The sequence below is a fragment of the Periophthalmus magnuspinnatus genome, chromosome 16 (genome assembly GCF_009829125.3).
Source record: "Periophthalmus magnuspinnatus isolate fPerMag1 chromosome 16, fPerMag1.2.pri, whole genome shotgun sequence".
In the NCBI taxonomy this organism is placed as follows: Eukaryota; Metazoa; Chordata; class Actinopteri; order Gobiiformes; family Gobiidae; genus Periophthalmus; species Periophthalmus magnuspinnatus.
In genome coordinates this window covers 5,042,418-5,067,078 of record NC_047141.1, presented here as the reverse complement: position 1 = coordinate 5,067,078, position 24,661 = coordinate 5,042,418, and the positions used below count along the sequence as shown (strand labels likewise).

The following is a 24,661-nucleotide window of genomic DNA, read 5'->3' as shown; positions in this document are numbered from 1 at the left end:
ACATGTGCTCAGTGGAGAGGCCGAAGTTCACTGCTGATCTAAAACATGTGAGCACACACCTAAACACGTCTAATATTTCCCTGGCTGTTTCTTACCAAAAGCCTTCAAAGATGAGTAAACGACCAAGGTCAGTTATGTTGCTCGAACTGTATTGTTCCTCTGAGGAGAAGTGTCTTCGGTCACAGTGCCTTCTCAGTGACAGCTGCACAGGACTGGAACTCTGTCCCTCAGAACATCAGAGAAATAAGCATCTATATTCTGTTTAAAAAACATTTAAAAAACTGGTTTATAACAAATCAAACATGTCTGCATTAACAATACTAATGACTCCCCCCTGACTAACCAGACGAGCACTTGTGTTTTCTCTTGTGTTGGATGTTGTGGAATGGCTGTGGACTGTCTGTATGATGCCTGTGTTTTGTTTGTCTTTTCTCAACCCTTTGTTGACAGTGTTTGTTATATCTGTTTTTAATGTTTTGTCTATAGTGTATTGTAATTTTCGCTAGGTCTGCCATCTGTCCGGGGACAACAGATACAAAATAGCCTTTTGGCTAATTCTGGTGCATTTGCAGCAATGCTATTAATGTACACTGTCCCTGTCAAATAAGCCAATAAATAAATTACAGGGAGGGAGCACCTGGTGGCTGGGCCTTTCCCCATGGGGCCCAAAGGAGTGACATGGGGCCGTCCTCCCATGGACCCACTTGCTCCATGACCCACCTCCTCCATGGCAAGGAGATCTGGGCGGCAGTTGAAGGCGGGGGCCTCGGCGACTGGATCTCCGGACATAGAGACTGGCTGTGGGGACATGGAATGTCACCTCACTGGGGGGGAAGGAGCCTGAGCTTGTGTGGGAGTTTGAGTGTTACTGGATAGATATAGTCGGCCTCACCCTCACGCACAGCTTGGGCTCTGGAGAGGCGGCGAGCTGGTGTGGGGTTGCTGATTGTCCCACAGCTCACTGGTGAAGTGGGGGACAGGTCTCTCACTGTTGGGGCTGCTGAACAGCAGTGCAGAGTACCTGGCCTTCTTGGAGTCCTTGGGAGGAGTACTAGACAGTGCACCAACTAGGGACTCCATTGTTCTCCTGGGGGACTTCAATGGCCAGTATCGGCAGATACTTAAAGCCAAAATTATCAACATCAGTGTTAGGACAAAAAAAGCTGGATCGTGCATCCCTAATTCTGACACCACGGAGATAATAATAAACATAGAATTAAATACAGTGTCTTTAAAGGGCCCATATTACACTATTTTCTGATCTGTTCTAATGTTGTTTCCTCATCACAAACAGACCTGGAGTTGTGTTTTGTTTCATTCACACATTTTCAACACACAAACCCTGCATATTTAGGTTCTGAGTCCGAGTCCTTCTCTCTAATAGAAAATGCTCTGTTCCACCTTGTGATGTCATGTGGTGATACAGGAAGTGCTCCATTGTCTTTTTAAACTCCATACACCTTCACTGGAATCATTTGGGTAAATTTATCCCTCCGATCTCTACTAAACAAAAGGTAAAAGGAGCTGTTAACTTGAAAACTACTGCTTCATGACATCACAAGGTGGAACAGAGCGTTTTGAGCTTTGGAGATGTGGACAGACTAATAATAATGGGTTACTAAAACATGTGTGAATGAAACAAAACTCCACTCCAGGTCTGTTTTTGAGAAGGAATGACGTAGAGCTCACAAGAGTCAGTTTTGTGCAATATAGGACATTAAATAGTAGTACTTCCTGTTCTATTGTCATGTATCCTTATATCTGTGTACTACCTCAGTGTGCAGTAGGTTCATAGTGGTCCATGGGTGTATACGAGTCTATGTGTCTTATACTTGTTCTGATCCAGCTCAAGATCATTGTAAAGTTATTCAGGAAAGGTTCATTTCTGTCCTGTCAATGTGACTTTTCAGTATTGATACATGTTCAAACGAATATCTAGTTTTGACACTAATATTGTATTTTAGTATTGATTAGTATCTGATTTTTGACAGCCCTATTCACACAGTATTGTTGGCAGTCAATATGTTTGCATGCATGGGGAAATCCAAGTTCGTTAAACAACAAAATACAAATCGTCTTTGCCCCAAAAGCTGTCAGACCACTCTTGTCCCAGTCTACAGCAGGTCAGAGAACCGAAAATGCACAAACGGGGGGCTACGAGGCGTTCAGGGACATCTAGTGATTTAGCATTAGTACTTAAACTTTGCAGCTAAAATTACTAATAAAAATAGATAGTAGAAATAGTCTCTGCATCACCTCTAAACTCAACCCACCTCTGCACCTGATCTGCACCAGACCCCCCTCTACACCAGACCCCTCTGCAACCAACCTGCACCAGAATCCCCTCTAGACCAGACCCCCATCTGCACCTGACCCTCCACTGCACCTGACCCTCCACTGCACCTGACCCTCCACTGCACCAGACCCTCCACTGCACCTGACCCCCTCTACATCAGACCCTCCACTGCACCTGACCCTCCACTGCACCTGACCCTCCACTGCACCAGACCCTCCACTGCACCTGACCCTCCACTGCACCAGACCCTCCACTGCACCTGACCCTCCACTGCACCTGACCCTCCACTGCACCTGACCCTCCACTGCACCTGACCCTCCACTGCACCTGACCCTCCACTGCACCAGACCCACGTCTATACTCGCTGCTTCGGTGAATAACCTGTTGAGACTTGTTAGTCACGTCCAAAGTTCACATTGATGCGGAACAATTGGATATGAAAATCTGGACGTTTATTTTTGACCGAGGCCTGACCTCTTAAGTACATTAGTTGCGACTCTGCTAAAGCCGTGTCAATAAGCCTGCTTAAAGAGGATTTCAGTCTGGACCAGCATTTGAACATTGAAAACTGTAGCCCCCTCATACATAAGGACAAGCACCACACACTGCTGTCGCCAATGGAAACAGTCATTATATGTTATTACTGGAGATCGTACTATGACTTAAAGGTCAAATACATTCTTGTGAGCATTAAGCCATGTTATAATGTTTTTACCTCATCAAATCATACCCAAAGATGTGTTTTGTTTCACTGAGACATGTTTGAGTAACCATGTGAAGTCGTGAAGTGGTAGTTTTCAAGTGAACAGCTCCTTTTAGCCATAGTTCAGTGGAGTTCCAATTCAATTCCAGGACTGAAATCAAAAGTTTGGTAAAGTTTCTATTTTAGTTCTGCTTGATTTGACAGTAACATTCGATGCAGTGAATTACTCGATTTTATTACATAGATAGGAACATTACTTTTGTTTTCCGTCCCCTTTTGTGAACTGGTTTAGGTCGAATCTTAGTGACTGAGAATATTTTGTGTCAGTTGATGAATGCACCTCTGACAAATATATCAAACAGTGTATGGGGTTCCACAAGGTTCAATCCTTGGTCCTCTTTTATTTAATCTCTATATTACAGCATTAACCAAATTATTACAGCACTGCAACATCTCGTACCATCTTTATGCAGATGATTCACAAATTTAAGTCTGTTACTCCAGGGGCTGAATCACTGATGCGGTGCATGAAAAAGTAGGTCAGTGTATATGTCATAATTTTCTCATGTTAAGTGAGGATAAAACCGAGGTTATTGTTCTTGGCTCTATGAAAGAGACAAACTGTATGTGAAAAGGTCAATGCTCTGTCCTTCACATACAAAGTCCAAACAAAGAGGCTTGAATAACTCAGTACTGTAACTTGAGTTTTTACAGCCGTATCAAGACCATAAGTAGTTTGACTTTTTATCACCTAAAAAATATCTCGCGCCTTAGTGACTTTATTTCTAGACAAGATTTATAAAGGCTGATCCACACATTTATATCAAACAGGCTGGACTATTTTCAATTATAGAGGTAACTCTAACTCATTTCATAGGATTTGTACACTTTTTCATCTTACAATACTTGTTTGAAAAGCTCTTTAAAATTTCTACTGTAATCACTGTAGTGAGGTATAAGTCTAATATAATTTATTTAGATCAGCATCTGGCTTTAATATTTACACTTCATCTTTGAAGACTGTGCTCTGGGCTAACTGATAATGTGCTAACTGCTAACGTGTTAGCATAACAGTGAGTGTTATCTTACTTTTACCACAGGCACCCATTCACTAATATGGACATGCTATACCTTCTTTCTTTTAAAAGCTCTGAACCAGCTCTATTCTGTTGCTAGAATTGTTTGTCAAAAACCTTTAGAGTCCGAAATATTTGTGTGGTTCATGTGACAGTCATATATGATTAAAGCTGAGTTTAATGTGCAGTTAATGTGCTTCTTTATGGTCATCACTGCTCAGAGCCACACTGCTCAGGGGTGAGCTGTGAAAGTCAAATAAGACAGTGCAGTTATGGTGGTATCAGCTCTTAGTATCACAGCCTATTGATGAGTATGAGTACGAGTACTGGCACGTGGTATGAACCGATCCCTGTCACTGGTATCCCAAAGTGCAACGACCTCCGCTTTGCCACCATTCCTGGATCCATACCAGTTTGCATACAGAGAGAACCGGTCAACTGAGGACGCCATAGCCACGGTGCTGCACACACTACTGGAGCACCTGGAGCACAAGAACACCTATGCTCGGCTCCTCTTTGTAGACTACAGTTCAGCTTTTAACACCATCCGGCCAAACAAACTTCGGTCTAAACTCCACCAACTGGGACTCAACTCCTCTCTGTGCAACTGGACTGTGGACTTTCTCACCAACTGTACACAGAGTGTCAGAGTGGGCAAGAACACCTCCCCCACCCTTGTTGTCAACACCGGGGCCCCTCAAGGGTGTGTTCTGAGCCCTCTGATATACACTCTCTTCACCCATGACTGTCTTTCCTCCTCTGCGTCCAACCTCATTGTTAAGTTCGCTGATGACACCACAGTGCTCGGCCTTATATCCAACAATGATGAGGTTAACTACAGGAGGGAGATGCAACACCTAGAGTCATGGTGCCACCACAATAACTTGCTTTTAAACACTAAAAAGACCAAGGAGATTGTTGTGGATTTCCGCAGAAAAAGTCACAACAACCACCTACCTCTCCTCATTGGCACCGAGGCGGTGGAGAGGGTGAGCAGTTTTAAATTCCTGGGCGTAACCGTGACTGAGGACCTGTCCTGGGGCGATCACATCACCTCAGCCGTACGGAAGGCCCAACAGCGCCTTTACTACCTGAGGAAATTGAGGAGTGCCCACATTTCCAGACCTCTGATGTTGAACTTTTATAACTGTGCCATCAGTAGCGTTCTGACGTATGGACTTTTAGTGTGGTTCTCCAGCTGCACTAAGGCTGACCAGCAGGCGCTCCAGCAGGTGGTGAAAGCAGCCGGTAGAATCATCAGAACGACTCTGCCAGAAATCAGCCCCATCTACTCCACTCGCTGTCTGAGAAGAGTGCACAACATCCTGCGGGACCAACATCAGCCTGCGCACCATCTTTTTCACCTGCTGCCCTCAGGGAGAAGGTACAGGTCCATACGGGCCAGAACATCCAGACTGGTCAACAGTCTGTATCCACAGGCTGTGAGGCTCCTGAACTCTGCCCCTCTCTGCTCCTCTCGGCCCCTCTCCCCTCTCTGCCCCTCTCTGCCCCCCTCTCATGGACAAAAACCACATCCAACTCTTAATAACATTGAACTGGTTGCATTGTTGCATTTTGTCATCATTCTCAGGTCCCTGTCTGTATGTCCCTGTTTTGTGCACCTCACTGACACCATCATGCTGCTACAAGAACTGTCTCATGTTGTACTGAAGCCACACTGGGTTAATGTTTACACTTGGGTTTAAGGGGTATTTATTATTTATGGATTTGCACTTTATGGGATGCTCCAAACGCAATTTCGTTGTTCTTCTGTGACAATGACTACAAATAAATTGAATTGAATTGACCTGTTCACTGTCAGGCAGCTACAACAGATACAAAATGCTGCCGTTAGGGTCATGAAAACAAAAAAAGACATCATATAACCTCAGTAGTAGTGGACGACTGAGGGATTATACAGATATGACCCCAGTACGACGAGCGTTACACTGGCCAGTCTCTCACAGATTCAATTTCAAAATTCTTTTATTGGTCAACAAATCTCTGAATGACAGAGGTCCAAAGTATCTGACAGACCTGTTCACTCCCTATGAGCCCTGTGGGCCCTCAGATCACCTGGGGTGGGTCTCCTGGTGGTTTCTGTGAAAATCTGTGCCTTGAAACAGGATCTATTATTTTAAAATCTTAATTAAAGACACGTCTTTTGAACATTGCCTATGAATAATTAATGGAAAGGCTATGCATGAATTAATATATTTATTGACTTGAACGGTTTAACTGTTTAACTGATATTTTGAGATATTTATGTGTAAATTGTAGTATGTAAATTCATATTTTGCTAACTATGTGAACTTACAATATATTACACAAATTGTGGTACAGAGGACGTCTGTGGTACAGAGGACGTCTGTGGTACAGAGGACGTCTGTGGTACAGAGGACGTCTGTGGTACAGAGGAGGTCTGTGGTACAGAGGAGGTCTGTGGTACAGAGGAGGTCTGTGGTACAGAGGAGGCTGTGGTACAGAGGAGGTCTGTGGTACAGAGGAGGCTGTGGTACAGAGGAGGTCTGTGGTACAGAGGAGGCTGTGGTACAGAGGACGTCTGTGGTACAGAGGAGGGCACATGTCCACATGCACAGGTGCCCTCTGACCTCGCGCAGACGCTGCCACAGCCGAACATAACACATGAATATTGATGCGAGCGACCCGCGCTGCATCCATATTGATGCTGTTGCCGTACATGGGCCCGGTGCTGTTTAAGCATTTATGAGAGCTGAGGGGAGGAGGGGCTCAGTCGTCTGCATCTGAGTGTCATCTGTCTGTGGTGTTTGGCCTCAGAGGAGCAGCACACACACTGGCATTGCTCCGCTCACATGTATTTATGGAAAAGGGACATATGCATTTAAAGGGATCTGTGTATGGAGATGGGAGGCCGCCCCACATGTATCATTCATTTTTACATTAGTGCGGAGAATACATCATACCTCACTCACATGAGCCATTTTCATTACAGGAAAGCTCCACAGGCCAAGGTTCAGACAGCAGCTCACAGCATCAGAGTGTGGGTGTGTGTGTGCGACTGGGAATTCATCATGTTTTGGGGAACAAAGTCTGTATACTTTCACTACGGTTAAATGCATGCCAGAAAAACAAGATAACAGGCCTAGTCTGATTTAAACCAATTTTTCAAATTGCACGTCAACCCGGGGGAAGTACAAATGAGGTTTCATGAATCAAATCCCAAAGATCTCAATAACACATCTGTAGAAGCTGATACATACTAGGATGCCGCTTTATGTGACAGAGCAGTCAAACTTACATTAGGCGCAGGAGAGGCATTCAACTGCATGAGATAAGAAAACACTAGGGAAATCTTAGGGTGTTTATTCACTCATTCACTCAGCAGTGATGACAAACTACAGCACTGAACACACTGAACACATGTTGTTTTATTTTGGTCGGCTACATTTAAGTGAAAATGATACTAACCGGAGCTTTAATGCATATTTGGGCTATTGAGGGCAAATAACTTGTAAGTAGCGCAGTTTGTATCATGTCCTAAAATCAAATTATCAGTGTAAATTAGATATTGCTTGCTTATTTTTTTCTGCCAAATGTGAGATTAAATGTATGTCATTTTTATAGCTGTTTATTTCAGTAGCATGCAGTGACTTTTATGGGTAGGCAGCAGACTTGGGGTGGACATCAATATTTAATTATTATTATTAATAATAATAATAATAATAATAATAATAATAATAATAATAATAATAATAATAATAATAATAATAATAATAATAATAGTTATTATTATCTTTGCGGTGGCATGTACCCCGTGGTCGCAAGGGGTGGCAAGGGCCTTTATCACTGCTTGCAGTTTTAATAATAATAATAATAATAATAGTAATAATAATAATAATAATAATAATAATAATAATAATAATTATTATTATTATTATATGCTCATGACTCATGCCCATGTAAGCCTTGTACCTGGGGGACTGTAGTGTGACTGACACACGCAGACACATGAGTTGTGGACCTGGCGAAAGTGCTCTAGGGCAGCGGTATGTTGTTTAAGAAAGTTAACAAAGCATAGCTCTAGCTCCAGCTGGTTCATGTCACCTTCAGGTAGGATGTTATGTAACTATTGTAAGCACAGCTGATTGATTGTATAAGCTGACTGTGAGCACAAAGAGCTAAAATGTCTGATGTGATTCCTGCTAATGTTCAGTGTCTTTCACATGTGCAGCTGCAGACACACATCCCACAACCTGAGCTCCTATGACCTCAGCTCATACCTACAGACCTCAGCTCATCCTGACAGACCTCAGCTCATCTAGTGAAGATGTATGGAGGTTAAAAACACAGTGGAGCACTTCCTGTATTACTGCATGACATCAAAAGGTGGAACAGAGTGTTTTGTGTTTGAGAGAAGAACTCAGCCTAAATATACAGGATTTGTGTGAATGAAACAAAACACAACTCCAGGTGTGTTTGTGATGAGGAAACAATATTATAACATACATCAAAATAGCATAATACGTGCTCTTCAAATGTGTCAGAGCAATTACCATTACACATGACTGTATAGACTGTATAGTATATAAGTCTGACTCCTCGGTTGAGAATCACTGGTCTGAAGGGCCCCAGATGTTGAGTCTGGTTCACTAATAATTAATAAACAAATAATAAATAAAAGAAACACAAGATGAATAACAACTGTAAATTTTATTTAAAATAAGAATAGAATCCAAACAAAAATAGAAGTCCTGGTAGGCCTAAAACAATACTGTACAATAATACTGACATGGAGCACAGAGGCCTGCTCCTTAAACAGACGAGAGCTTCTGATCTACAGGTACAGCACAGCCTCCCACTCCTGTTCTAACAGGTAACACAATATGGCACAGTCATCAAACGCTTAGTGACACAGTGTCTTCTTTCTAAGGCATGTTCAAGTCTATCCCAGACTATCCTGGAATACCTCAGGACCACCCCAAGACCACCCTGGACTATCAAGGACCAACCCGGACTACTCCAGACTACTCCAGGTTATCCAGGACCACCCCAGACTCTTCCAGGACCACCACCGATTATCTAGGACTAACCCGGACTATCCTGGACTACTCTGAACGATCCTGGACTACTCTCAATGATCCTGGACTACTCCAGACTACCCCAGAACTACCCCAGACTATTCCAGACTACCCCTGACTATCCAGGACTACCCCAGGGCCACCCCGGACTACTCCAGACTACCCCAGACTGTCCCAGTCTGCCCCAGACAAGCGCATGGACAATCTGAATGTGAGGTTCACTGTGGCACTGACAGGAGCTGTGGACAGACCCACACACACAATCATAAGACACATTCACAGAAACAGTTTTACATCACTGTGATCTTTGGCACGACAGCAGGGCCCCACGGAGCCTGCTCACTCATTCAACTTTATACAGAGAGGACAGAGGGGATGGCGGGACAGGAGGGAGATAGGGGACAGGGGAAGACAGGAAAGACATGGAGAATAAAAAAGACAGGAGGGAGAGAGGGGACTTTAGCTACGAGGAGGACGTGAGGTACAGAGGGACATAAGAGACAGTCCTACAGACACTGTGGGTGGACGTGGTTGTCTAGTACCTCCTCAGCACTACTCGCTTTTACCCAGTCTGCCTTCACTCGGCGCCTCAGACCAAGTTTTGTTGGCCCTCAGGCCCGCTGCTCAATTGGCCTAACTGATCATAGATTGAACTTTTTTCTACAAATTAAAATAATTCTACCACCGTTACCTCGATAGCATCATATTGCAGTGAGATGCAGAGCTGACATTACTGTTCCAAGCTATCTGTTCCTCTGTCAAAGCTACGTAATATACACCAGAGTGAATGACTCACTGCTTCAAAAATATTTCCATATGCGGCCCGCAGTGAAAAAAGTTTAGATTCTCCTGAAACCTGCTTAAACGGGTATGAGTGCTCACTGTTTTAGTCTGCATGTGGCTCACCTGGTAGGCACCAGTAGGGCTGAGTGGGTACTAGTGGATTCTAGGGCCACTGCTGTACTGTAAAAACCACAGAAAAACCCCGGGGCCCTGAGCCCTGCCACAGGCTCCTACGGCGTCACAGCCTGAGTGCTAATACGAAAAGGTCCAGAGGGTGTCTGACTCTTTAATGGCTTCTGGTATGAGTGCTGCCTTGTGCTGCCGGCTCAGCTCCAGTGCCGAGTCCACACTGGCCCCTACACAGCAGGCTTCAATCCAGGGGCCCGACAGCTCTGACCCCAGGGGGGCGTGCCTCTGTCCCTGCAGAGGGTCCGTCTCCGGCCCAGGAGGTGAGATGGCCGTGTTTTGGAGGAATCCTAAAGTGTGAGTGGACAGCAGGATGACAGTCGTGAGGGGCCCCGGAGCCTTTTCAGGGGCCATTCTCATTGTAGTGTAGGGACAGGGGCCGCTCCCTCTGCACCGGGGGCATGTAGGGCCAGTTATAGCTGGAGCCGGACAGCAGCATGTCCCTAAGCAGGGTCTCTATGGGGGTCTTTCCCACCAGCCGCACAAAGAAGAGCTGCTCGATGACCGGGGAGGACACGATGCGCAGTGAGGGCAGCCGCAGCAGCAGCCGGCCGAAGCGGTTGGGCTGGTTGGGGTACTGGTTTCTCACGTACTCCTCCAGAGCACACTGGGACTTCTCCTGGATGCTCTCCACATGAGCCACGTCTGACAGCCCCATGGCATCTGCACACAGGGGACACAGGGTCAATGCTGCATATGTTTATCACATGTACACACACCTCATAGACGTGGAACAGGAGATAAGGACATGGAGAGACGATACAACAGTGGTATAGTTTACACTTTTATGATTTCACCTTTATTCAACTGGTGGACCTTGGTGGTTTTTGTGTCCTTTGGCAAAAACATCACCACTTTGTCTGGATAAATGTGGTGTGTGTGTTTGTGTGTGTGAGTGCTTTTATAATTAAAAACTATATGAAACAACACACTACAGTTGCTGTGATGGCACAGGACTAACCTGGACACATTTCAGTCTGTGCCCTGCTGTCCAGGATGATGGGGGGGTCTTTGTGTGTGCGTGACTTTATGGTGACCATGGAGCTTGTTGAAGCGTTCCCCAAAACAAAGGCACATTCTGCTGTGGGCACACACGGCACGGCCCCATCAGGACCATCACGGTCCTGATTTGGCTCCTTGACTCTACATTACCCCACCCAGCTGGCCTGGGGAAAACTGAAGCAAAACAGCCATTCTGAGCATCGGCCGCTCCGACCAACACTCACACTTCACATTAACAGGCAAACGATAGGTGCACTGGCCAGAGCTGGAAATGAACTATCAACCCGATGGTTGGAGGCCTTGAACCACTGTGCCACTGCAGCCCTGTGTATTTGAGTGTGAGTTGCCACACTTGCCCTGGGTGTTCAGGGGCACAGAGGTTATGGAGGTCAAAACTAGCGCAGTGTTAAACTCTGGTAATGCTCCACGCCCCATGCATAATGCAGAGCTGCAGGCTGCAGTGAGGGGCTGAGGGGCAGGGGTCAGGGATGGGCTGCCTTGGTTTGGGAGCATAGATTATATATATATATATAAATTTACATAGCTAACCCGCTATCCACGTTCCAAATAGGAAGTGAGCATGGGCGCACTTCTGGTTACATCAACTGTGGCTCCAGTTCACTTTCTATTGAAGAAATGTGGCCCCTCTCTCTGTAACTGCTGCTGTCAGGCTCATCATTTTTTTTAATCTTTGTGTTAACCCGCTCTACATGATCCTGGTATTTTTATTTCGCTATTGTGTCTGTAAATCAAAATATGGACATTAATAACAGACAAATGAGGTGCCTTCTTGAACAATGTTATAATATGATTTTTCACATTTTTATTTTTTTAACCAAGCAGCCCAATCAATCTGTTTGCGGTTGTGGAGAGGTCATAATTGTCCATATTGATTGAGGTCAAGCCGGTTAGCTGTAGCGCTAACCATGCCCTGTCTGACCCATGTAAACCTGTTAGCGCCGTACTGCACCGGCTCATGTTTAAGTGATGTGCTCCAGGACTAAAAAAGCGAGCACTAATCTTCTAAACTAACCGTGTTTGAGCTGCCGCGTCTCTGTTTACTGTAAACGCTCCTTAAAGCAAGAAGATTTACGCTTAGAGGTCTTAACCCTGTGATCTCCTGTGTCATTTATCCTACTAAAACATATGATCATGATTAATTGAGTCATAACAAATCAAGATAAGTACTGAAAATCAAATACTAATCAATGGTAAACGGTCACATTTTTATATGGCGCTTTTCCACCGTCTAGACACAAAGTACTTTAAAATACTTGTGCTGCTAAACAAGTCTCTCAGAAAAAAACATTACACTCACAAACAAGCATCAGCCAACAGTTTTTCAGTTAGTCAATCTCATCTTTTTGTTGAAAATCAAACACCTAAACAGGACTATGAACACTGCGTTTGCTAATCTGTGCATTGTGTCACCATGGTAACTGCTGAACATTCCTCTATAGACATACATGGAGTACACCCTCAGCATGACGTATAGCTGTATATCTGTACAGGGACACATTTTGCTCAAATAAACATCCAGTCAACAGTTTTGACACACTTTTTCATTTCTATTTCTTTGTTATTTCCATGATTATTTACACTGTAGATTCGCACTGAAGCATCAAAACTATGAATGACACATGTGGAAAGTAGTAAACTCATGAACTCAAAATAACTCTGAACTTGTTTTATATTGTAGCTTATTTTTATGTGCACTTTTGGTATGTTTTGACCCTGACGTTTCATGCAAATTCGTCATGAAGCTCATTAAGAGAAGGACAAGGGTTTGCAGCTCTGTCCACAAAGTTAAGGAATTTTAATATACAGTACATATTTAGATGAGTTTTTTTCCCCTTTGCTGCATAATTCCGTATATCCTGCATATATTTGATGTCTTCTGTAGGTATATAAAATGTAGAAAGTAGTAAACATAAGAAAAAAACACTGAATGAGAGGCCGTGTCCAAACTTGACCGGTAGTTTCTCTGTATCTGGGATAAGACATTTTGCTCAAATGCGTCTGAAAAGTTGTGATTATTCTGTCATTTCTACTTAATCTGGTGGATAAAACCTGTTGTAAATATAAATTATAGTTTTACACAAATTAATAAGCAATTTGTGAAGAAAAGTTGGCAAATATCTTTAAAATTACAGGAAGTACAGAGTTTTATATGGATGACATCACACAGGGAGAGTGACGCTCATGTTCCTGGATACACGGTCCATTCATTTTCCCATCGACTTTTATCATTTAAATATTAAGAATTCAAAGGCAACATGGAGACGATTAGCTGCGTCCTAACTTATATCCATAACGCAGCTGTTTTAAGTCCAAAAAAGCACATTTAAAACTCAAGATTCTGAGAAATGTTTGAATAACTTGGTGATTTACAAATGTCTGAAACAGATTGTAAATAAAATGGTGGTTGTGGTCATTAGTTACCAAGTATAACAATATCCCTAAGCACGCATTTGAACCTTAAATATTCTTTTTTTTTTTTCGTAAAGCCTATGAGAAAAATGTATGGGAAATTTAGTTTTTGAAGCGCGGGATGAGCCTTCACTGTTGAGCTCCATTTACACATAATACAATTGTTTTTCTGATACTTTAAACATGATTTCAACAAAATAAAGGTGTTTTCTTATCATTTTAATTGTCGAATTGTAATGTCTGTGTACTTTAGAGGTGTTTTGGCTTACGTTATAACACGGTTGCTAGTGTGATGTCACAATTTCAACCAGGAAGTAAAATTTGAAGCCTTAAATACAATGATCTTGAGTGCGTTTAGTAAAATGAGTACAACCTGTCCGAAGCACCTGATCATGTGTGTGAGTGTGTGGTGTCTGACCTGAGGTGAACAGCACGATGGACTTGAGGCAGGAGTACTCGGCTGTGTCCACCTGGAGAACTTTGAGCTTCTCCACCTGCTCCTGGAAGACCCGGATGTGGTCCATGAAGGCCACCACTCGCTCCGCAGACATGGGGGAGGCGTGGAGCCCGGCCGCGGCCAGGAGAGGAGCCACGTGCAGGGGCATGGAGCACTGAGCCGCGTTCAGGACAAACAGCTCGCTCCAGGACATCCGCAGCAGCGCCACCTACACACCAGTAACCGTAAGTACATGTAGTTCATTTCATATCTGACAGCCACACTTAAAGGGTTTATTGATACTTTGCAGCTGATGTCATCAACATTCCCTGGGGGTGTGGTGCTAACTATAGGCACTGCTCTGTCTGCTTTGTTTGACTTGAGTTTGGTTTAACACAATTTGACCAGAAAGAACTGACTTAGCTGGAACTACAAGTGAGCTGATTTGTGCTGTTAAACAAGTCCCTCACACATAAATTACAGTCACAAGGTCGTTAGCGTTAACCAAAGGTTTTTCAGTGAGTCACTCTCACATTTTTGTTGAAAATCAAACTCCTAAATATGACCATGAGCGCTCTTGTGTTTGTGAGTATTCAGATTATCTAAACACTTTTTTGGTAGTGTTTGCTAATGTGCTAATGTGTGCATACACATAGACATGTAGAACACAGCGTGATGTCACTGCAAAGGATCAATATTATTTTGACTCATTTCTTAATCTGTGTTATGTATGTCCTTGTCTGTAGACCTGGAGTCATGTTTTGTTTCATTCACACATGTTTAACAGACAAACCCTGCATACTTACACTGTGTTCTTCTCTCAAACTGAAAACACTGTCCCACCTTGTGATGTCATCAGGTGGTCATAAAAGAGGCACTCCTCTGTGTTTTTAAATCCCATACACCTTCACTAGAATCATTTGAATAATTTGCAGCCGTGGAATTATGATCTGTCAGTGCACTTCTGCTTTTAGAAAGGTCTCTGTGTGTCAATGCTAATACTAATGCTAATGCTAACTTCTATTAAAACATCACATGTAACATGACAACAAAATTGAATTTGTTGTAAGGACGACCCAATTACTTTTAGATGTAGATTATTTCAGTCATTTATTTAAATATTTATTAGGCTCCAAATTTAGCATTAGCATTAGCCTTGACACACAGAGACGTACCTAAACACAAAAGTGTCCTCAGGTGAAGTTTTCCTCACATTTGTAAAGTGTTTAACATATAGTCAGTGACATCCATCCACAGCTCCCTGTCCACTCTCTGATCTGTCAGGATTTAGTTATTTTAGCACAACTTTGTTAAAACCTCACAGACATTACATTACACCAGAAATGGTCGACTGTCCCTCTGATGGATCTGACCAGCCACCGCCGTGCACAGAGCAAACTGTCCAAGTATGAACTGGCACATGTTCTTTTGGCCTGGTTTAAACTAGTTAGCCTCTTGCTGCAGCACGTATTTAGGATTTTCTTTGGTAATCTCAACTGAACAAAATGTAAAACAAAACATGTTTTTTTTTTTTAAAGTCAGCAACTCAAGGTTGTTCAACTTAAGGTTGTTCAAGTGTATTATAAAGTAAATCAGTTTTCTGTTTTTTTGGGTTTTTTTTTTTTTTTGTAAAAAGAATTTAAAAAATAAATAAATAAATAAAGTAAATCAGTTCAATTGAGGCTTAACATAGCTGTTAGCTGACACTTAATGACATCACAAGGTGGAACGGAGCATTTTGGGAGATGTACACATCCTAATAAGGTAAAAACATTCTAACAGGACTGATCACATGAGTCAGTCTGCGTGGCACGGGGCCTTTAAAGTGCATATGTCATAACTTCACATCAGTTAAGTTTGTGGAAAAAAGATGAAAAGAAAAGTAGAAAACTACTTAAAGCAGAGGAGAACTTTAAAGTCAAATCCCTCTGCCTTTGTCATCTACAGGAAACTCCATCCAAAATGCAGAGATTTGTCCTTGTACTATGAGCGAAGACAGATTCAACATCAAAACAATTATTATTATTATTATTATTATTATTATTATTATTATTGATGAGGTTAAGTTTGGGGTCAGAGTTAGAATAAATAAGTTTAAGGTTTGGGGACAGGACAAAAGAAAATGATACATAAAATAATGGACATAAGTCTCAGACAAAATGATGTGTGGATTAATATTTTGTCTTTAAAAATGCCTCTCCGGCGCCCCCTGCAAAATGACACTGGAAATATTGTGAGTGAATGTTGAGAAGGTGGAGGAGGGGAGAGAGCAGAGCCGCTGAACATTCTGCCCCTCCACCGTGAAAGAGACGAGTGGAGAGGACAGAGAGGTGGAGGGAGGAGGAGGAGAGGACAGAAAGAAGAAGAGACGAGGAGGAGAGGGGACAGAGAGGTGGAAAGAGGAGGAGACGAGAGAGAGAAGAAGAGGGGAGGAGGAGAGGGGACAGAGCGGTGGAAAGAGGAGGAGACGAGAGAGAGAAGAAGAGAGGAGGAGGAGAGGGGACAGAGAGCTGGAGAGAGGAGGAGAGGAGAGGGGAGAGAGAAGAGGAGAGGAGGAGGAGAGGGGACAGAGAGCTGGAGAGAGGAGGAGAGGAGAGGGGAGAGAGAAGAAGAGAGGACAGAGAGGTGGAGAGAGGAGGAGGAGAAGAGAGAGAGGAGAAGAGACGAGGAGGAGCGAGGACAGAGAGCTGGAGAGAGGAGGAGAGGAGAGGGGAGAGAGAAGAAGAGAGGACAGAGAGGTGGAGAGAGGAGGAGGAGAAGAGAGAGAGGAGAAGAGACGAGGAGGAGCGAGGACAGAGAGCTGGAGAGAGGAGGAGGAGAAGAGAGAGAGAGAAGAAGAGAGGAGGAGGAGAGAGGACAGAGAGCTGGAGAGAGGAGGATGAGAAGAAAGAGAGAGACGAAGAGAGGAGGAGGAGAGAGGACGGAGAGCTGGAGAGAGGAGGAGCGGCGAGAGAAAAGGTGTGTGGGGTGTTCTACATGCATCTCTATGGTGGAATGTTCAGCAGTTACCACGGAGACACAATACACATTAGTAAAGACTGTCAAAAACGTTTTAAAACAAAAAAAAACAAACAAAAAAACAGCGTTCATAGTCTTGTTTAGGAGTTTGATGTTCAACAAAAAAAATGAAACTAACTGAAAAACTGTTGGCTAACGCTAGCTAACTTGTGCCTGTAATGTTATTTGAGGGGGACTTATTTACCTGAACAAAATCACCTGTTGGAGTTCCAGCTAAGTCGGCTTTTCGTGGTCAGATTGTGTTAAAACAAATGTCAGGTTAAAGTCTAAGATAAAGCAGTGCATACAGTTAGCATCACACCCTCAGGGAAAGTTGATGACATCAGTTGAAAAGTGTCATTCGTGGATCGAGGTTCTGAAGAATTTTGAACGTGGTGAGGAGAATTTTGAAGCCAGCACTGACCTGATCCATGAGCTGCAGGTCGGGGAAGAAGGGGATGTTCTTGGCCCACTCCACGGCCGAGAAGAGGAGCCGCGCCGCCAGCTCGCAGATGTTCTCGATGCCCATCAGGTTGTTGCCCTGCATGCACTGGGCGCCGTAGCGGGAGGCGGGGTAGGGCTCGGCGCGCAGGAGCAGGGAGATGAAGCCCGACAGGTAGGGCTGAGAGCCGTAAGCCTCCGAGCCGTTGGAGAGGTACTGTCCCGGGCTGCTCTGGGAACTGGAGGTACGGCCACGCTGCACCGCTGCAACACACGGCGAGGGGCACGTTTTACATTGGTTTCCATGGCAACAACAACAGAAAACACTGGAGATTATAAAAAAACGTCAGACCTTTTTGGCAAAATGGACTTTCCAGAGCTTTTAAACCATGTTCTACTTTTTTTTTTCCTTCTCGTTGACCGTTTTTAAGCTGTATTTGGAGCGATTCAATCTTTAATCGCTTATTTTCAACACGCCATATCGCCAATCGACTCCCGTTTTCGCCTCCACCAGTACAAATCCGCAGTATTTCGTAGTCATTTTGGTACAAACAAAAACTTACAATATTGTTAAAAACCATGAGCTGCGATAAATAAACAGCAGAATGAAACGCTTAAGTATTTTTTGCAGTAGAAGCGATTCAATTCAACCTTCTACGGCTCGAATATTATCAAAACTATAACCAAAAATGTCCCAGTACTGCAAAGAAAAAATACACATGATAAATACTGACTCCCTCAAAATACTTCTGGTGATAGAACAGAAACATTTGAAAGTCAGAGCTGCTTTAGCGTTTCAAACAGGTACAGCTCTGAACATTTTCACTCTTCACTTACATCAGTACAGAGGCGTGATCTCGTTTGAATAGTTTAAATTACAATGAGACTTTAACATTTCATTTCATTTTAAGATTTAATAAACCAGCAAGTACCAGAGTCAGGAGCAGTCAGCAGTTTTATGTAAGCAGAGTAGACCTGGTTTAGTCCCGGTTTAGTCCCGGTTTAGCTCTGGTTTAGACCTGCTTTAGTTTCACTTTTAGCCCTTCTTTTCATCTTTTGACCTGGTTTGCTCCTCTCAGTCAGTGCGGTGCTGTCATATGTGAGGCGTTCACAGGCTGTAGGGAATAACAGCACTTCACCCTCATGATGACCTTAGCGCGGCTCACGAGTCAGGAGGGGTTCATGTGCACTTGTGTTTGTGGAGAGCTTTTGAAAATCTAAAATGTCAGGATAAAATGAAACTCAAGACTCAGAGTAGAGTTTACACAGATATTTTGTGGAAGTACGAAATGCAAAGTATTTGTAGTTATGAAGTGTGTGTGTACATATATATATATTAGAATACTACAGAAATAATAATAATAATAATAATAATAATAATAATAATAATAATAATAATAATAATAATAATACATTAATATATATTTCTTTAGTAAAAGTAGTAAAGTACTGTACTTAAATGAAAATTGTAGGTATCTGGACTTTACTTATGTACATTTTAAAGTGTATACCTTTTACTTTTACTTCACTACATTTTAGAGGAGTATCTGTACTTTTTACTCCACTACATTTCTGAACTGGACTGAAAAGTAGAAGTATTTTTTATTACAGTCTGAGACCTGCTGAAAAGTCTGAGGTTTATTTTTAACATGTTCATAATTTGAACAAATAAAAATATACAAATAAAAACAAATAGGAAAAAACTGATTGATTCAGTTGTTTCTGTTAAACAAAATTCAGCACAAATTTGTATCAGAGTCACTTCATTTGAAGCTTCATTAGACGTGAAAATATGTGCAAAATACTTTTACTTTGTACTCTTTAAGTACATTTTTAAACAGTTGCTTTAATACTTTTGCTCCAGTATCTGTACTTTTAAGTACCTGAGTACTTCTTCTGCTACTGGAGCTGAATAAACAGACACTATTAGTCAAACTCATGACTCTTCATTGTCCTCGCTGTAGTGACTGAACAGAGGGTCAGGTGTTGAGCTCAGGTCACTTCATGCTTTAATATGACCCATGTTGAGAAACTCTGTGATAATAAGGTTAAAATATGACTCTGGAAATATGTCTCCAAACAGCAGCACGATGTGTAGGGACAAACGGGAAACTACTTTAAGGAACATTTGAATCTATTATGAAGAATTTATGGGAAAAAAGGAGCTTATCAAATAAAAAAGTGAATATTGATTAAATATTGTGGAGAAGTGATTTTGTTACTTAAGTAAAAATACAGATACCGGAACAAAAAAAATACTCAAGCAAAAGTATCACATGAAGAAAATCTACTTAAGTAAAAGTATTAAAATACCCGTTTAAGAATGAGAAGAATGATTTCACACAGATTCTGATTCTTCAGCTTCACATGTGGTGATTTTGATACAGATTTGTGCTGAATTTTGTTCAACAGAAACAATCAATCAATTCATTTTTCTGCCTGTTTTATTTGTATATTTTTGTTTGTTCAAATTCTGAACGTGTTCAAAATAAAACCTCAAACTTTTCAGCAGGTCTCAGACAATAATATAAATACTTTTACTTTTACTTTTCAGTCCTGTTCAAAAATGTAGTGGAGTAGAAAGTATAAATACTGCTCTCAAATGTAGTGAAGTAAAAGTAAAATAAAAACAAACTACAGATACTATATACTTCAGTATTTTACGACTTGTACTGTGTTAGTTTCACTGTTGTAAATGTGATGGAAGGTGAGTCCATGTCTGTGATGAGTTTTGTTGTGACTCTTTTGAGCTGCGTAAATGTCATTTTTAATTCATGCAGGACATTAGCCCTTTCGGGTTTTTCTCACTGTCCCGTCCTAAAGTGTTTTTTGGGCATCGCAGAACAGTTTATTTTCAAATACTGATCAGAAACTGCTGCTTTAAAAAACGATTATTATAATAAAAGTACAACATTCTGATGCGGCCTGTATTTAAATCTTTGGGCTCAGATCGTTCATTCTGCATTGGCCTGGACTTTTTTATGTTTTATGAACTCACTGACAGCTCACACCATGTTTTCTACATTTCCAGGCAAAGTAAAATATATAATAATAACAGAATAAACTCTTGTGTTGTGCAGACAGAGCAAACAGCGCTGTAGGGCTGAGCGCGGAGTGATCTCACAGAGTAAACACGCGTAATCGGCTAATTTATCGGAGCACATGAGGACTGAAGATTATTTCAGACTTTTGTGCTGCTGTGGTCGAGATACATTTTCACACTGAAACCATAAGATTTTGGTCAATGAACTCACTCCAGAAATGCGCCAGAAGCCGCGCGTGTCACGTCTTTTTGAACAGTAGTCAAACTGTCCTCAGCTTTTCACAGAGCGTCGGTTCATTTCATTAATAATATATAAAAGAAGATAAAATAGTCTCCGCGCTCGTGAATCTTTGACAGGAGTCTTGTGCGTGCGCGCGCCTGGTGTATGACCCGCGGAGAGGGTCTGCGCCGGGCCCGTGTGTGACCTTACCCGCGGGGGCAGAGCAGACTGGAGCGGGAGAATGCGCGCGGGGCACATTAGTAAAAGATCATTTCACAAACTGAGCTCAGGGGGGATTTGATGCGTTTTAATCCCTGACCTCAGATGCACTGTGTGCGCCCTGACGCACCGGCGGCTCTCTCTGGAACACAGGCTCACACAGCTTAAGCTGTGTTATTCATTCATAAACACATTGGATAATTTCTCCTAATGTAGCCTGCTTTTTGGGGTTTTAATTTGGATTTATATCATGCGCCGTATTACACTGCTCTGTGCTTGTGCATCACGAATAAAAGAGCGTTTGTTTTAATGGTAAAATGTGTCTTATCATTTTTAATAACGAAGGTTAATTTGCCCGACTCGTCTAAAGCTGTACAAACTCCCACACCATCATTTGGAGGTTTTGCTTGTTTCAGTCGCGCACATGAAGCAGCCGCGCTGTGGGACGCGAGGACAAAGAGCGTCTCCACATGTTCTGTGAAGCGCTGCCTCTGTGGCTCTGGGTCCCATCCGAGACAAAAGCACAAACATCTACACGAGGAACAGATGAGGCAGTGATTTTTCCATAGTTGTGCGCGCGTGGGCCAAAGGTGTAGAGGATATTGTTTGTTGGGACTGGACTGTAGCCTTTTCCATTGGAGCGTTCCCACAGCAGAGAGTCCCGGGATGAGCGCTTACCTTCTCTCCTCATGCCCACTTTGATGCACTTCTTGAGGCGGCAGTACTGGCACTGGTTCCTGTGGTGCTGGTCGATGGGACAGTCCCGGTTGCCGCGGCACGTGTATGACAGGTTCCTGCGCACGGAGCGTTTGAAGAAGCTCTTACAGCCCTCACATGTGAACTGCCCATAGTGCTTCCCACTGGACTTGTCACCGCACACCATGCAATCCACGTTGGGGATTTTGTCTCCGGAAAGAGCGTCCGTGCCTGGGGTAGATCCGCTGGGCGTCCCCGGGCCCCCCGCTGACTCCGGGCCGCATATCTGCAGCTGCGCGGCGGGGTCCTGGATGTTCTCTTGCCACTGGTTTACTACCATTGCCATGCTCTCTCAGTCCTCCGTGTGTCCGTCTCAGAGTTTCACTAAATCCGTGTCGCGCGCATCCGCAGCTCTGGTCCCAAAGTTCGAATGCAAATCTCCATAAACCCGAGGTCCACGGTAAGTCCAGAGCGAGTCCAGCTCAGGTCCGGCTGCGCGGGGGTCAGGGTGAGCGCGCTGAGGGGCGTCTCCGCGGGTCGCACGCGCGTGTAGAGGCAAACACACACCCGGAGCTCGGCCTCGTCTCGCGGCACAGTGGCTCGGTGAGCGTGAGGCTGACACCACGGCCTCTGGGTCAGAAGAGCCCCGCCTCTCAGCTCCTCCCACTCAGCTTCCATGTTAGGAAATGACCCCCAAATAAGGATGTGCGTCTGTGGGGACAGGGCGGTTTGATTGGGCGAGGCGTGTGCGTTCTGGCGGACGAACGACCTGATTGGACAGATCTGAGTTTGACTGGCAGCAACTTTGTTTCAGAGACGTTCAGGCTGCGATTTAACGTCATAATTAAGGTTTACGTTTGATTTATGAGTTTAAACCCAGAGCATCAGTGCGCGCGCCCTTATTGTAATTATGAGCCTATAGCCCATTAACTGATGAGTGCACGTTATGAAGTAAACACATTTCACATTTAAATAAAAGCTTCAGATTGTGATTTAGGCCTGGCAAACTAAAACTAACAAAGCGTAAATGTAGAACAGTCTTTTCAAAAAATATAAAATAGACGAAGGAGGCAGGATACAGCACAGTTTGAGCGCTATAAAAATATAAGGTTGGCTGTAGGACAAGTGGCGTTGACTTTGAGATCTGCTGTCCAGTCCAGTCACAGTGACCTGGTGTAAAAACAGCAAATCCACCAAAACAGAAGCATGGCAGGGTCAACGAGAAAAAGAAACAGCAGAGAGAGTAGCACTGTCAGATAGGAATATGTGTTTAGACCAGGCTGTAACATGACACTGTGCAAACACCTTAAAGGCCTTATATTACTCTCACTTTATTATTAGTTTGTTTACATCTCCAGAGCTCAAAACGCTCTGTTCCACCTTGTAACGTCATGAAGTGGTAGTTTTCAAGTTAACAGCTCCTTTTACCTTTAGTTCATGCCGCAAATCATTCCCTAGGACATTCATCAAAATCACTAAATGGAAATTACAGCCGGAAAACATTATTTGGTGCTCAATATTTAAGCTGCTCTGTGTATCTTCGTCCTCCGATCTGAAGGTTGGCGGTTTAAATCCCACTCTTGACACAAACATCATCGGTTGCACAGGTTGGCGGTGCGATTCCAGCTCCCACAGATGAATACTGTCCTTGTGTCGTTGGGCAAAACACTTCACCCACCTCACTCCCAGTGTAATAAAAATGTGACAGTTTACCAATTTTAGATGCTAAGCTAATATGTTTAACTTGACTTTGTACTCGTGTTCTTTAAAGATGCACTGTGTAACTTTTCTAGCGGCGGGTCCGTCACCTGTTTGTCTCCATGGAAACGTTATTGTTTTCTTAAGATGTCAGATAGTATGGCATTAAACTTATCAGTCTTTTGTTGAAGCTAAGTTTGGCTTTAGAACATCTGTAACTGAATAGATGAAACGTAGATAAGATTAAAGCGATTATATCTCCATGGAGACAAGCAGGCGGTGAGCCCTACACCAGAAAAGTCACACAGTGCACCTTTAATGACATTAAGGACTTCAGTGGGAACATCCTGCTTTATGGTTTATTCCTCGTCTAGTTATTATTGTTTAGTTCAGTGCAGTGTAAATCGCGTCCAGATGACAGCCGTGGAAATCTGTTCTATCTTGGAGCACTGCTGGACGAATGAGGGATTACACCGACCTACTTTAGGGTTATTGTGTCTGTGGCAAAAAGTACTTTCAATATAATCGTTTATTGGGATAATTTTTGGAGCATTAATTTCCCCAGGGATTATAAGCAGCTTCACCCACAGCCCTGACTGTTGTCTATTCTCCAGTAAAAGTCACATGTCTCTTACGTGTTCACCAGAGTTGCTTTAAAGGGAGTATTATGCCAACGCACTTTTTGAAGCTTTCTACCACGTTATGACGTTTCCTCATCGAAAATACGCTGATGCTTGAAGAGTTTTCAATGTCATCCATGCATTTTTGAGCAATTTAGCGATCTTTCCCTCACTATTCAACCCCTCCTCACGGTTAGCGGTATGATTCTGTCTGTGCTCCGCCCACAAGCCTACGTCACAAATGCTCCAATGTGACAATTCTCGATAAATATACAAAAACATGATACAAAACTGTACACTACGACTTCACAAACCTGATGTGATGTGCAGTAGTTTTATTACTGGGATGCAGCTGATTGTAATGAGACGGCACGCTGAAGGGGAGTGACTCAGTGCAGAGAGCAAAGAGGAGGGGGAATTCAGAGTGTCAAAAATGAAACTGAAACTAACAAAATATTTGAATATGTTGTTTTCGGTGAATAATTCATGCCCCGTTGAAGTATATTACCCCTTCTTTTTATTTTGTTTAATAGTTGGCTACACTGAAGAGGTGAAAAGATCCTGCCCCTACACTAGATCTGTACCCACCCTACACCAGTCCTGTACCCATCTGAGCTCATCCTGTACCCCGCTCGCACCAGTCATGTACCCATCCTGCACCAGAACTGTACCTACACTGCACAGTCCTGTACCCGCTCACAACCATCCTGTACCCATCAGAACCAGTCCTGTACCCACTCACACCAGCCCTGTAG

The 24,661-nt window shown here is 43.3% G+C and overlaps 1 protein-coding gene across 1 annotated transcript; it reads right to left on the bottom strand.

The window, feature by feature from the left end:
- Positions 1–9,938: 9,938 nt before the first annotated feature.
- nr2f5 (nuclear receptor subfamily 2, group F, member 5) lies at positions 9,939–22,170 on the bottom strand. Its single transcript, XM_033980751.2, has 4 exons — positions 21,571–22,170; positions 17,394–17,674; positions 13,955–14,201; positions 9,939–10,767 (listed from the first exon to the last, which is right to left on the bottom strand). Exons 1-4 carry the CDS (start codon positions 21,932–21,934, stop codon positions 10,448–10,450), a joined length of 1,212 nt encoding a protein of 403 aa, XP_033836642.1. The 5' UTR covers positions 21,935–22,170; the 3' UTR covers positions 9,939–10,447.
- Between the last annotated feature and the right edge of the window lie 2,491 nt (positions 22,171–24,661).